The sequence below is a fragment of the Lepidothrix coronata genome, unplaced genomic scaffold (assembly GCF_001604755.1).
Source record: "Lepidothrix coronata isolate B3197 unplaced genomic scaffold, Lepidothrix_coronata-1.0 Scaffold267, whole genome shotgun sequence".
Lineage (NCBI taxonomy): Eukaryota > Metazoa > Chordata > Aves > Passeriformes > Pipridae > Lepidothrix > Lepidothrix coronata.
The window spans coordinates 1,713,257-1,726,601 of record NW_016690447.1 but is presented as its reverse complement, the minus strand read 5'-3'; the positions used below and the strand labels follow the sequence as shown (position 1 = coordinate 1,726,601).

Below are 13,345 nucleotides of genomic sequence, written 5' to 3'. Positions count from 1 at the left end.
GCTGAAACTCAACTGATTCAAAAGCACATGACAACAAGTGACAGGTCCACTTGCACCAGACTGCCTTTGGCCTTGGTATTACCTATTAGAACCTGACATGTGCAATTTCAGTCTCTGTCAAGCAGTATTCCAGAGAAAAGCAGTTTGCACAGACTCAGTCCTGTCTCTGACAGAAAAGCACCCCTGTCCTGGCTCCATATTTAATGATCAGCAGATGTGGAAACAGCATATATTTCATCCAGAATCAGACACCACTGTGAGGATCACATTGTATATACTGTGGGACGTCTGATTCTTCCACTGGTGATTGCTTAATGGTAAAGTGGGTTTATCTAGGAGTCCAGTTGGAACTTCCTGTATTCCTACTGCTGTTAATTTATGTGCTTTGTGCTCACTTTGCTTAGATGTAAGTGAAAAGACCAGATACAAAGCAGTGTTCCTTTTACATGTCTGTTTATGAAGGACAATGGAAAAGGGAAGGGAAAGAGCAGCAGAGTAAGAGGAAATGGGGTGAATCTGAAAATGGAAGTTACTCACAGACTGGACCTGAAGCTGCAGATCATTTTTCTCTTGCAACAGGGTCACCATTTTTTCCTCCAGTTCTTTCCTTTTTGCCTCAGACTTTGCAAGCTCCTCCTTGGTTTTCTCAAACTCCTCCTTCATGTTGGCCATCTCCTTCTCAGACTCTGCACTCTTCAGCAAGGGCTTGATCTTGAAGTACAGCTTCATCCAGGGCCAGTGTTTGACATTCATGAATGCACGAATGTTGTACTGAATGATGTAAATGGATTCTCTGAAAACACATGAAAACAGTTTATGAGAGTGTGAGACTTTAGCTGGAAACATACTCTCATTATTTACCCCAAAGCATCAGCATTTACCCTAAAGAACTTTTGCATAGACTTTTCTTCGTCACCTCCCTTGCTTTTATTAAAGAGTCATTTCTAGGCCCTTATTGCAGAATGGCTGGTTTGATAACTTGAATGACAACTATGTCATGATACATGAAGGAGAAATACTCCAAAACAGACAAACTTCTCTGGCATATTGGCTGGCAGTCTCTGAGACTTTCCTCAGTCTCAAGGAAAATGCAAGTGCTCAGGTATATACCAGAGTGAAAACTGAATCCTTGAAGTACTCCTGCTGAGATTACAAATCTAGCAGTTTCTGTCAATTGTGGAAACAGTAGCTTGATGCTTTTGGGGTCACTCAAAATAGCGAATGTCATATTAGAAATTATTAACAGAAACTGAAAAAAAGAAACTTTTTAATGGTATTGAATGCAAAAAGATGTTGATGCTCAAAGTTCAAAGGGAGATTAGACAAATCCTTGCAGAGAAATTCAGTAAGTTATTGAATTCTTAGAAACTATGTGTGGCTCAAGAAACATCTGAGCTAAATATATGCTGCGCAGTATTACAAATAAAAGCAGCTGGTTGGCAGAGCATCCTGTACATTTATGCAAGCCTTGCTCCCCCTAAAGCTTTCACTTGTCAACAACATTTGAGAAAGTTTGCTTGACTTGCCTAGTGCTGTCGCTCCTGCACTCTAAATTTTGCATGTGGAATAGCTGAAAGTATGGAATTGAAAGGATGAAGTACCTGTTCTGTACAAGGTAGAATTGTTCATCTTAGATGATGGAGCCAAGAAAGGAAATTAAAGAAAAGTAGAGCAGAGTGGTTGTATGTCATTCCTTACAAAACCAATGTGATCCAGTGAAATGATGAGACAACATGTTCAAATCAGACAAACCTTAGCCCTTGTTCAGTTGTCTGTTTCTGTCACAGGGTTCTTTAAAGGTTGAAAACAGTAAGTGCATTTCTGGAGAAAAGGTTTCTAGTTAAATACTAAGTATCATGGTCCAGCTGCATGATCTAATTGCTGAACAGCCACTGCTAGAATTTGTGAGGCTGTTGTGAGGAAGCTGTTAGTTTATAATTGCTTTGTTCCCACTTTCTAAGGTTCTTCTCCAATGACAGTTTTTTGTCTGAGACCATACACTGCATTCATGGACACTTGGTCTGACACAGTACGATCGTTAGTGTTTTCTTATATTACCTTCTTGCATTCATCTTTTTAAATTCAATTCTCATGAGGTACCCTCTGCACATAGCTTGTGTGTGAGTGATCAGGCTCACGAGCTTCTCATCTCTCATCTCTTCTAGGAGTCCCAGAAGACCTGCCTTGAAAAACACCTATAACATAAAAGAGAGTCAAATAGTTTGAGGCTTAGGTGGATACGTGGCTATTGACAGCTGATGCAGGGTAGTACAAGTCAGTTTTGGAAAAGTAAAGGTTTAACAGCTGGAGAAATTTTGTGTCAGTATTCAAATCCTCAGTATTCCTGTGATTCATGACAAATCGCTCTGTATGATCTAATCACATTATTGCAGTGTTGTTTAGTGCCTGCTCCAGTGTAGGTCATGAAGATCTAGCTCATCAATAGTTTTAAATTAAAGAGTCAACTTTCAACTTAGTACTATATCCTACTCTGTCTCTTTGCTGTACTCTACCCTTCTCTGTCAGGCTCAAGATTTGGTCTGTAACCTTCTTAGAACTGGCTTGAGAAGCATACATGGTGATGCCATCTAGAGGGATCTGGACAAGCTCAAGCAGTGGCCTATGGGAATTTCATGCAGTCTAACAAGACCACCTGCTGGTGCTGCACTGGGGTTGGAGCAACCCCCGGGATCAGTCCAGGCTGGGGGATGAACAGATGGAGCCCAGCCCTGGGAGAAGGACTTGGGGGTGCTGGGGGGAGAGAGGCTGGACATGGCCCAGCCCAGAAACCCTCCATGCCCTGGGCTGATCCCACAGTGTGGGCAGCAGGGGAGGGGGGGATTCTGCCCCTCTGCCCCTCAGGTGAGACCCCCCTGCAGAGCTGCTCCAGCCCTGGGGAACAGCACAAGAAGGACATCGACTTTTGGAGAGAGGCCAGAGGAGACACTGAGATGATCAGAGGGGTGGAACACCTCTGCTTTGAGGAAAGGTTCAGAGAATTGGGTAACCTAATTGTGGCCTTCCAGGACCTGAAAGGACCCTACAAAAAAGATAGAGAAGGACTTTTTACAAGGGCCTGGAGTGACAGGACAAGGGGGGAATGGCTTCAAATTGAAAAAGAGTAGCTTTAGAGTAGATATTAGGAAGAAATTCTTTCCTCTGAGCATGATGAAACACTGACACAGGTTCCCAAGGGAAGCTGTGGCTGTCCCTTCCCTGGAAGTGTTTGAGGCTAGGTTGGACAGGACTTGGAGCAACCTGGTCTAGTGGAAGGTGTCCCTGCCCATGGCAGAGGGGATGGAACCAGATGACCTTTAAGGTCCCTTCCAACCCAAACCATTCTATGATTCTGTGTGTGTTTAGTAGTGGAGGTGGTTGGGTTTGTGGCCAGAGATAGCACTGTCTTGGTTGTGCTGACGAGAGAATCCGTGTCTCACCTAACACTGCTTTGGATATGGAAGATAGACTTTGTGTACCTAAATCCCCTGAAAAATAGGACTGTCTAAACTTGTCTGAGCCTGTCTAACATGCACTGATATAAATGTGTTCAACTGGCAGGGGAAAATCTAGTTGCAGCCATGCTGGATCATTCTGGTAGTGTGTTTCCGAGGGCTGGCATTACTGCCTCTCACACAGGAACCAGACAAGTTTTCTGTACTCCTTCTTGCTAGTGGTGTACTTTGTTTATAATCATCATGAAGGCTGGTTTAGTATTCAGTAAATACTTTCAACAAACAAAATATTTTGCCATTAATTATACCTACTCTTCAACAAGGGCTTTACCTTGGTGTGGCCAAATTTATATTGGTTGTGGTCAACATCAATGGAGGAAAGAAGCTTTTCTGAAGCCTTTTTGCTGTCAATGAATTGGCCTTCTGGAATGGCTGAGGCATTAAGGATCTTGTACCTATAATGAGAAAGGTTGCAAGAATTGGTTGCAAACAGGGTGAGGAAAATAGGATTCATTGTATAGCATGAAATATACAGAAACTGAGCTATCTCAAAGCAGCTGAATATGTCATCTGAAATCTAGACCGTGTTTGCTGGCTAAACAGAACGTGATGAAAAGGGGACACATCTATAGAGGAATCTGTTGGGTGTGTATGCTGTTACATATAAAATTAAGGCACATACTTAAAAGTGTCTGCAGATCCAATTAGGAAGAAATTAGTGAGAACTAGTCAACCTCTTCTCAACTTGTTTTATTAATCAGAGGAATGCTACTCAAATTAGAGTTGAAGATGAATTAAAATTACTGACAAAAATCAACTATATTGCAAAGAGAATGCAGATCTTGCATATCTCACAGCCTCTACAGTTGTACCAATGAATCCTTGAGTGGACTGAAAATGACACAGTATTGTTTTCTAAATGCTAACAGCAGTCTTAGCATTTTGCAATGTAACTTAATGATTAAGGTAATCCTGTGTCATAGACAGGACCACCTAATCCTTCTAAAGGGGTTTCTCAGATACATCAGTATGGATTTGTGACTGTACATGGGAGCACTTCTTATTCTCAGGTCTACCTTGAAAAAAATATGTAAAATCACAACAAGGATAATAGTGCGGTGAGTTTATTCTCCATTTTAGGCTTCCATTGTCATTCCTAAAGTACTTTGTCATTCTGGACCACAGCCATTATGGACAGATTCCTTCATCTATCACATCAAATTGAGATTTGACAGTTGAGACCAGCTAATCCCTTACTAAATATCAGGGTGAGGGCATTTTCAGAGAGATCTTGTGTCCGTTTCACACCAGTGCAGCATAGAAGATTCTACTGTTACATTTAATTATAACAGCAGTCAGTTCTGATTTAGCACTTTATAGCAACTGAGCCCACATGAACCTGTTTAGTTGTCTCCATTTTAAAGACGAGGAAAACAAGGCACAGGATGCAGGCCAGGGCCATGGCACCGGCAAAGCCTTGAGTTTCTGAATGCTCAGTCAGTGGGGTGAGAGGAGGCTGCACTGACATGTATTGATATTGTATCTGCACTCTGTGAGACTTCAAAGAGCAGCCTATAATGGCACTTTATTCTTTACACTGCAATTGTTTTGCATCTCTTTGAATCATAGGGCATTGCCTTCAGTTTAGAAATTCTACTGGTTCTGACGTATCAAGAAATCTCTAGTCTGGTCAGAGAGAGAAACGCTGGAGTGACCTCTGACAGTATTAACAACTTGGTTCCCTCCAATGCCACTGATCTAGTCTGATTCAGAGGATGTCTCTCCCATCATGTCACCTGAGCTATGTGTTTACTCAGGCCTTATCTTAACAGGCAGTAGTAACTGAAGACCTACCGTTGCTTAAAGTCCGCATAAAGGATTCTGCTTGGAAAACCCTTCCTGCAAATTCGGATGCCTTCTAGAACCCCATTGCACCGCAGCTGATGCATCACCAGATAATGGTCCATTTGACCTTAAACAAAATACATCCATCATAATTCCCTTTTGCTTCCAAAAAATCTTCATATGTATTAGCATTCCAGAATGACCTTTCTTTTTTTTTTTAATAAAATTCAAGCAGCTCTTGGTTAAAGATGCAGGAATTGCAGACAGAACATGCCTTCAATTCATATAAGTTGCAGAGAGTTGCTTCACTGAGCTTTACTAAGAATGTGAGAGCTACCAGTGCCTGTGTAAAAGCATAAGGCCACATTTTTTAAAAATGGTATGACAGTGCTTTAGGAGACCAGCTGAAAAATCTTCAACAGCATCAGCCTTCTCACTGGATGTAGGCAAAGATGGCACTGCGTAGTGTAGTGCCCTCTGGACAATTGGCTCTTCATGTTCTTTAAGATTTTACAGCTAGATTCCCACACAGGAGTGGAGAAATAGGTTACTTAAAGCTCCTAGTCCTTCTGTGGACTTTAAAAATGGAATAAAGTTCCTTCTGCTAAAAGATCTATTGAATATAATAATCAAGTGTATTACAAAGTACAACTGGCAGAATAAACTCTCAGAATCACTTTGTTATGTAGAAATTCCCACCAGCTTCATTATTACAGAATGGTCCATACACTTAACTTTATCCTTTCTGTGTAATCAATAAAGTTTTACCCAAAGAAGCTGTTAGAGAAGTCAATCATAAGCAGACTAAAAACAGGTAAAAATCAGAAGATATCCAGTTTTCTTTCCTTCATGTCACCATCCCTAATTTGAATCAGATAGTACTACTTTTCTTTTAAAAGGCAAAAGTCAAGATTCCCTTTGAGTCACATCTGTCAAAACAACCAACCCAACATTAAAATGATAGCCATATCTGGCACCATCATCCATTCAAATATGCTTTTCTATTGTAGTTGGGTTCCTTAATTCCCTCCTTGCACCTTCTTGCCTGTCAAGACCCCAGTGGGATTCCTCTTTCTTCACTTTTGGATATGAAGTGTGGACATTTCCATTAGGGCTCATTTGTAGTCAGTGGAGTGAAACAATTTCTTCTAGAATGTGATTCATCTCATCCTAAGATNAAGCAGCCAGATGAGTCATACCTTAAAATGCCAATTTAAAAGGCCAGTTTCTCTCCACTGAGTTTGTATGAATATCTGAAATGTGAATGTTACACATGTGTGTTGCTTAAACCTGCTTGTGATGTTCAGGGTTACAAAGAGAGACATAAACAAGAAAGGTAGATATTCTCAAATTCATTTTTTGTTTCCTGAGCAGATGCTAAGCTCCTGTTTCGGGCTACTCCTGTTGCATCCACTACATTCTAACAGTGTCTACCTTATCATTCTAGCACTATCAGGTCTCATAATGGTTAGGCTCCTATAACTCACCCTGGCAAACTCTTTGAAAGTACTTCAATTTATTGAACCACATGACAATACTCCCAAACTTGACCGTTCTCAGAAACTAATTTGTGAGTTAAAAAAAAGTAACTTTATATCAAAATGCTTTCCAAGTGCTAGCAGCACACAGCAGCTTGTACATGGAATTCTACAAATGACATATGATTTCTTTGACAGTTCTCCTGTTCAGTGAATCAGATCCTAACACTGGGTAATTAGGAACTGTTAAGTGGTCTTGGGCTGAACCCAACAGTTCTGAATGATACAGTGGTCCCTTAAACTAGGCGTTTGTTAGGGATTTTCTAACGCTGTTACCCACAATAGACAATTTTATCAGTTGTAATCAAGCCCATCTTTATCACCTTCAGTTCTGTACACACACTAGTAAAGATGGGTAAGTGTTGTGGACCAAAATTTTACAGTCACAGTAGACAAAACAAGAAAGTTCCATTGGTTACTGTCTCGCAGGCCAACCCCCACAAGGACTTCACATGCAAAGGAAGCTGTTCAGAAGTTGGTTTGGAAGCTAAGCAGGCTATTTCCCATCAGTCCCACATTTCAGAGTATAATGATGGACTTACCAGGTGTCTTGGTCTCATTAGGAATCAGGCAACGCACAAAATGAGGATGGGTGCTTCTCAGGTTAGTCATCAACTTGTTTAGATTTTCCTGTGATAGCACAAAACAAGGGTTTCAGCTTCAAGCTACAGAGCTTTTGCATTCTTATTCAAATGTCAAGGAGTTATAGAATCACAGAATGGTTTGGATTGGAAGGGGCCTTTGAAGGTCATCAAGACCAACATCACTGTCCTAGGCAGCGACATTGTCCACTATCCGAGGTTGTTCCAAACCCCATCCAACCTGGCCTTGGACACTTCCAGGGATCCAGGGGCAGCCACAGCTTCTCTGGGCACCCTGTGCCAGTGCTTACCACCCTGATAGTAAAAAAAAAAAATCTTCCTACTATCCAATTTAAACTTATCCTCTTCCAGTTTAAAATCATTGCCTTTTGTTCTGCCACTACAGCCTCTGGTAAAAAAGTCTTTCTCTGTCATTCTGATAAGCTCCATTATATGTTGAAAATCCAGAATAAAGTGTCCCTGGAATCTTCTCTTCCCCAGGCTGAGCAACCCCAACTCTCAGCTTTCTTTAAAGGACAGATGTTCTAGCCCTCAGATCATTTTGTGGAATCATGGTTCATATAAAAGGAAATTCACGTACTCTGAACACAGCAGACACTGTCTGGAAAGAACCTCCTTTCTTCTTAGCACCTTTCTTGCCACCACCAGCACTATCACCTTGGAAGAAGTAGATGGGAGGTGAACAGTTAGAATTAGCAGTACGTTTTGTAGGCCTCACCTTTCTGTCTTTGGCCATAGGCTGATAAAATACTCTAATTTTAAATACTGAAACATTGCTACATGAGAGTTTAGCGAACCAGTGCTAGCTAGTTGTTGATCAGTGTATGGTGTATTAGATTTCAATGTAGGATTTATGTTGCACAGTGTATATGGCTTTGCTGGTATGGAACAGTGCAGCCTGACATAAGTTTTCTAACAGTGTACTCTGTGCTACTAGTCACATTGCTTTTACTATTACCCATAGCCCCATTTTTAAATTTTTTTTTGATTAGGGGAAAGACCACAAGAATGTGACTCAGCAGTGGACATTCATTTATTAGTGCAGTGAAGTCTTCTTTAGAAAAATCTGCTAATCCAATGTTCCAGGTGAAGAATACAGTTCTATTCTGAGTTATGGCAGACCCGAGATGGGAAGGAAATTATAGTCTCGGGAATTCAAGTCCAAGTCTCAGGAATTCAAGTCCAAGCATCTCACTGTCTTTCCATATTTGCTTACACCCTTGAAGCCAATTAAATTGAGATTTAATGGAATCTTTTTGCTCTGAATTTCACACCTGATCCAAAATTTTATCTGTACAACCTGTGTTCTTGTCTTCCTGATACTGATGGTACCTGCAAGGTTCAGAGCTGACTCGTCCCCAGTATCCCCTAGGGGCTCGCTCAGGCACACTATATGTCAGCCAAGCTGTCCCCAGGGAAGCCTCCATGCACTGTTGTCTTGAGTCTCAAACCCTGCTGTACCTGTGCCTGACTTTTTGCTCAGCATCCAGGCTGCCAGAATATTGGGATTTTGTTGTAGAAATCTGGGTGGCCATTTTTGGTAATGCTTACTGACTGTCCGACTTGATAGTCTTCTAAAACAAAAAAAAAGGCAAGATATTGGACTGCTTTCTTATGCCCATAGAGAACTTATAAATTATATTCCCTGTCTCTCATTTTCCCTTGCAAAACCAGGACTGCTCAGCTGGATATGAAATAGTTCCATGGTCTCCTTTTAGTTCTTCCAGCTCACCTCAAGAAACAAAACTCTGTCTCCAAAGACTATGAAGTGCTTGCACTCTGCACATGTATTTGGCACCTGTCTAGTGGCTGGGTAAACATGATGTGATTCACAATGCAGTCGGGAAACATACACCTCCTGTCACTTGGCGTTGGACTTGCTACACTTTACTTCTCTGCAGCACAGCTGGTGTCTTAGTGTTGGCATATTTGGATAGACACCAGAACAAGGTCACATTAGGGGATGGTAGCCTACGGTATATCAAGAGAGGAGACTTTAGTTGATTCTTGCCTTATTGGTCATCACTGAAAAATCACTTACCTGTTTCTGCACCAGCATAATTAGAAAAAAGGAAGGACAGCAGCTTCAAGGATGATTTCTGATACAGCCCCACGACAGTTTCATTCAGAGGGTCCTTGTTCTTGTCAAGCCAACCACAGATGTTGTAGTCCACTGTGCCAGCATAGTGCACCAGGGAGAAGTGGGCCTCAGCCTTGCCTTTGGCAGGTTTGGGCTTCTGGAAGTTGTTGGACTTGCCCAGGTGCTGGTCATAGAGCTTGTTCTTGAAAGAGGTGTCAGTTGCCTTGGGGAACATGCACTCCTCTTCCAGGATGGAGAAGATGCCCATGGGCTGGGAGAAACATGAATACATGAAGCAAATAAGGGTTGGGGAGGGGAGCCATTATTGCAAGGAGTAAGGGTTCATGTTCACCTTACTGTTAAAGGCAGTCATTAAAGGCTCCAAATTAACATTGTGTAGCCCCTCTCCCTTCCAACCCAGCAATGCTCTTCAGGAAATCATTGTTTGTGCGGAGGCAGCCCATTACTCCAAAAGCTTTGGTTTTATAAGCTGCCTCTTCTGATGTGAGAGGGTAGTTCAATAGTAATTTGTCAATTGATCAAGAATTACTGGACTAAAATAAATGATCATAAAAGAAGTGTGTTCTCCTACAATGAAAAGATTACTTCTACCTTCTCAATGAGCTCAATGCAGGCAGCCAGGTCCATCCCAAAGTCAATGAACTCCCACTCAATTCCCTCCTTCTTGTACTCCTCCTGCTCCAGCACGAACATGTGGTGGTTGAAGAACTGCTGCAGTTTCTCATTGGTGAAGTTGATGCACAGCTGCTCCAGGCTGTTGAACTGCAAATTCAAAATATAAAGAAAAGCCAGTTAGTTTCAAGCAGTCCTGAATAGGCAAGTGTACCTAGGGTAACTCACATCAAAAATTTCAAAGCCAGCAATGTCCAGGACACCAATGAAGTACTGCCTGGGCTGCTTCGTATCCAGCTGTTGGTTAATACGAACAACCATCCACAGGAACATCTTCTCATAGACTGATTTAGCCAATGCACCCACTGAGTTGTACACCTGTAAGAAGTGCAGCCATGGCAGTTACAAATGTTGAGTTAGCTTTGAAGTTGAAAGAACTGTGTGAAGAAATTGAGAAACTGATCAGGTGTTTATGTACCTGTTGGACATTTTGCCCTTTAGTTACATATTCATTCCCGACTTTCACCCTGGGATAGCATAAAGCCTTGAGCAAATCAGCAGAATTCAGACCCATCAGGTAGGCAGCTTTGTCAGCCACTAGGATTAGAGACAGCAAATGCATTCAAAAGAGACAAAGAAAGGTGTTGTGGTCTGCTGGGATGTTTCTGTCACAAGAAGTCTACTTTTGGCACTACTCAAATGCACCTATTGTCAAGAGAAGCTCCTCTCCAGTCCAATGGAGAATATTCTCCCTGCTCCAAAGGCAGTGTATAAGCTGCAGCTCACTTCTGTTCCATGCCTGGAAGCCTGCAGCAATGCTTAAGCTTTATGTCTCTCTGTTTCCTTGTAGAGCATAAATTAAATCATTGACTTTGTGGAACTTGCAATAAACCTAAAAAAAACTAGTTTCTGGAAGGGAAAATATCTTTCAAAGTGTTGGGCACTTTATGGGACTGTGTTACTAGCTCTCTCCTGGAGCAGGTCACAAGCAAACTCTGCAGTCAGCTCTACCTTCTGTGCTGTCTGGCTCTGCCTGCTCTTCCCGCTGCTTCTGCTTGAATTTCATGTTCCCATAGTGCATGACAGCCCCTGTCAGCTTGTACATCCCCACCTTCTCATCGGGGCTGAAGCCCAGGATGTCCGCGGCGCTCTGCAGAGGCAATGGGCAAATTGGGAAAGCGCAAAGGCTGATGCACAGGTGGGGTTTCTCTCCCTGCCCACACCGAGCATCCAGCACCATCCCAGTCCTGCAGCACTGGGATGTAGGCACTGGGCCCCAGCTGGCCAGGCCTGCCTGGCTGCTGTGCTGGTGGAGGGTGCTCGGCTGAACTCACATCTGTTGCCAGCAGCTCCTCACTGTCGTCAATACTGGCAACTGTGATTTCTCCTTGGCTCACGTAGGGGAAGTCATAGGGGTTGGTGGAGATAAGGAGGAGATCTGCAGGTATATGGGCACCTTTAGTGGTACTGGGGCAGGTCACAGTAGAAAGAGAAAGCACTCACTGAGCCAAGTCCAGCACTGCTAGCACTCACCAATGAGCTCTGGCTTCTTGTTGGACATTATCTGGTAAAAAATATGGTAGCTCCTTTCACTGGCCAGCTGAAAAGTCACTCTGGATTTCTCCAGGAGATCTAACCAAAAGAGAGGTGCCATTAGTCTCCTGATAAATTTGAGATTGTAAGTGCACAAGTTCTGCTTGCACTGACTCGCTCCAACTCACAGGTTTCAATATCCGCAGAGGCCAGCTTGCCAGTTGCTCCAAAGTGAATCCGGATGAATTTTCCCTAGTGGAGATCAACCCATTGGTTATGACAATCAATGAATGAGACTTGTATTAAATATCTGTATTCCAACAAATCTGAAATGAACTCACAAAGCGTGAGGAGTTGTCATTCCTCACAGTCTTGGCATTGCCAAAAGCCTCCAACAGTGGGTTGGCCTGGATGATCTGATCCTCCAGAGTTCCCTAGTTACAGGACAAAATGCTTCTTACCAACTTTACTACTGGTTAATAACGAATATTGCAAAAGAGATATTACAAACAGAAAACTTTTACACATCACATGTGATTTTAACCTAAAAATTAGCAGAATTTTTAAGCACTCATCAGCCAACACTCATGAATATTGTCATTGGTTTCAAAGTGAAGACTGCTGAAAGAAAGATCTGTGTTTTATTTGCTTCTTGTACCTGATATCAGATGTTGGATATCACATACAGAGTCACTGCAGTGCAGCTCAGGGCCATGACAGCTAAAGAAAATGTGAAGATTCTGGAAATTTTTTTTAAGGTTATTTGAGCCCAGGACACACAGAAAGAGGTACATCCTTTGGTAGGAAGCATCTACCAAGAGAATGTGAAGTTTTGCAATTGCATTCAAACAACAGCAGCCTTTCAGGATGCAGCAATACATCTCTCAGAATGCTTTGAAAACAGTGAGACATGGACAAAGCCTGACACTCAAACACCAAACTTAGATAAGTAGAGAACAGGGACTCTTTGATTCCACCCCCACCCCCCCCCGTGTTACTTCTGAAGGAATGTTCAACATGTAAAGTTTTGATACTCTATTGTATCTCTCTTTGCTAACTGCAAAAATATGGGTGGAAAAAAAACGTTTCTGTGACATTATGTCTCTCCTTTTTTGTGAGATACAGTCCAGGAAGCAGAGTCACTGGTGTGCTTAGTCACAGTATTGCTACAGGCATTAGTGCTACAGGCACTAGCGCTACAAGCACTAGGGTATCTCTAGCAAAGTCATGATTGATCCTACATAGTCACGGCATGAAAGTGTTGCCAGGGATAATTTCTGAAACATATAGAAAAAAAGAATGAGAAAAAAAAGATAAATCAGTTTTTATCCAGATGAAAGAGGAGCGGCACTGCTGCAGTTACTGCATCTTTGTGAGTGTACTGCTCAGTGCAGCCTTGAACAAGTTGCAGTGGAGAGGGAGTGCCGTTCTCAGCACTGTCTGCAGATGGCACAGCAGGTTTAAATTAGTTTTTGTTAGTTCACCGTGAAGATGGACCCTATAGAATTAAGGCAACACAGTAGAATATGAAGCTCTGTATCTTTTTTTTTTTCCGATAAAAAAAATCCTAAATCCATAGAGTAATGCCCTTTCAGCTTTCTAAGTGAACTTTCTCAGGGAAAAGGAGAGGGAGAGGGAGAGGGAGAGGGAGAGGGAGAGGGA

The 13,345-nt window shown here is 42.3% G+C and overlaps 1 protein-coding gene across 1 annotated transcript in view; it reads right to left on the bottom strand.

Annotated features, from left to right (window-relative positions):
* LOC108507726 (myosin-1B) overlaps positions 1–13,345 on the bottom strand; it is a 33,744-nt gene that overhangs the window by 16,925 nt on the left and 3,474 nt on the right. Inside the window, exons 6-20 of the mRNA XM_017835944.1 lie at positions 12,025–12,117; positions 11,872–11,935; positions 11,684–11,782; positions 11,485–11,588; positions 11,162–11,300; positions 10,629–10,747; positions 10,379–10,528; positions 10,130–10,300; positions 9,479–9,788; positions 8,018–8,094; positions 7,378–7,465; positions 5,307–5,424; positions 3,784–3,907; positions 2,059–2,195; positions 538–793 (exon numbers count right to left, since the gene is read on the bottom strand). Of these exons, the coding sequence (XP_017691433.1) occupies positions 538–793; positions 2,059–2,195; positions 3,784–3,907; positions 5,307–5,424; positions 7,378–7,465; positions 8,018–8,094; positions 9,479–9,788; positions 10,130–10,300; positions 10,379–10,528; positions 10,629–10,747; positions 11,162–11,300; positions 11,485–11,588; positions 11,684–11,782; positions 11,872–11,935; positions 12,025–12,117 (2,049 nt within the window). The remainder of the gene's footprint in view (positions 1–537; positions 794–2,058; positions 2,196–3,783; positions 3,908–5,306; positions 5,425–7,377; positions 7,466–8,017; positions 8,095–9,478; positions 9,789–10,129; positions 10,301–10,378; positions 10,529–10,628; positions 10,748–11,161; positions 11,301–11,484; positions 11,589–11,683; positions 11,783–11,871; positions 11,936–12,024; positions 12,118–13,345) is intronic.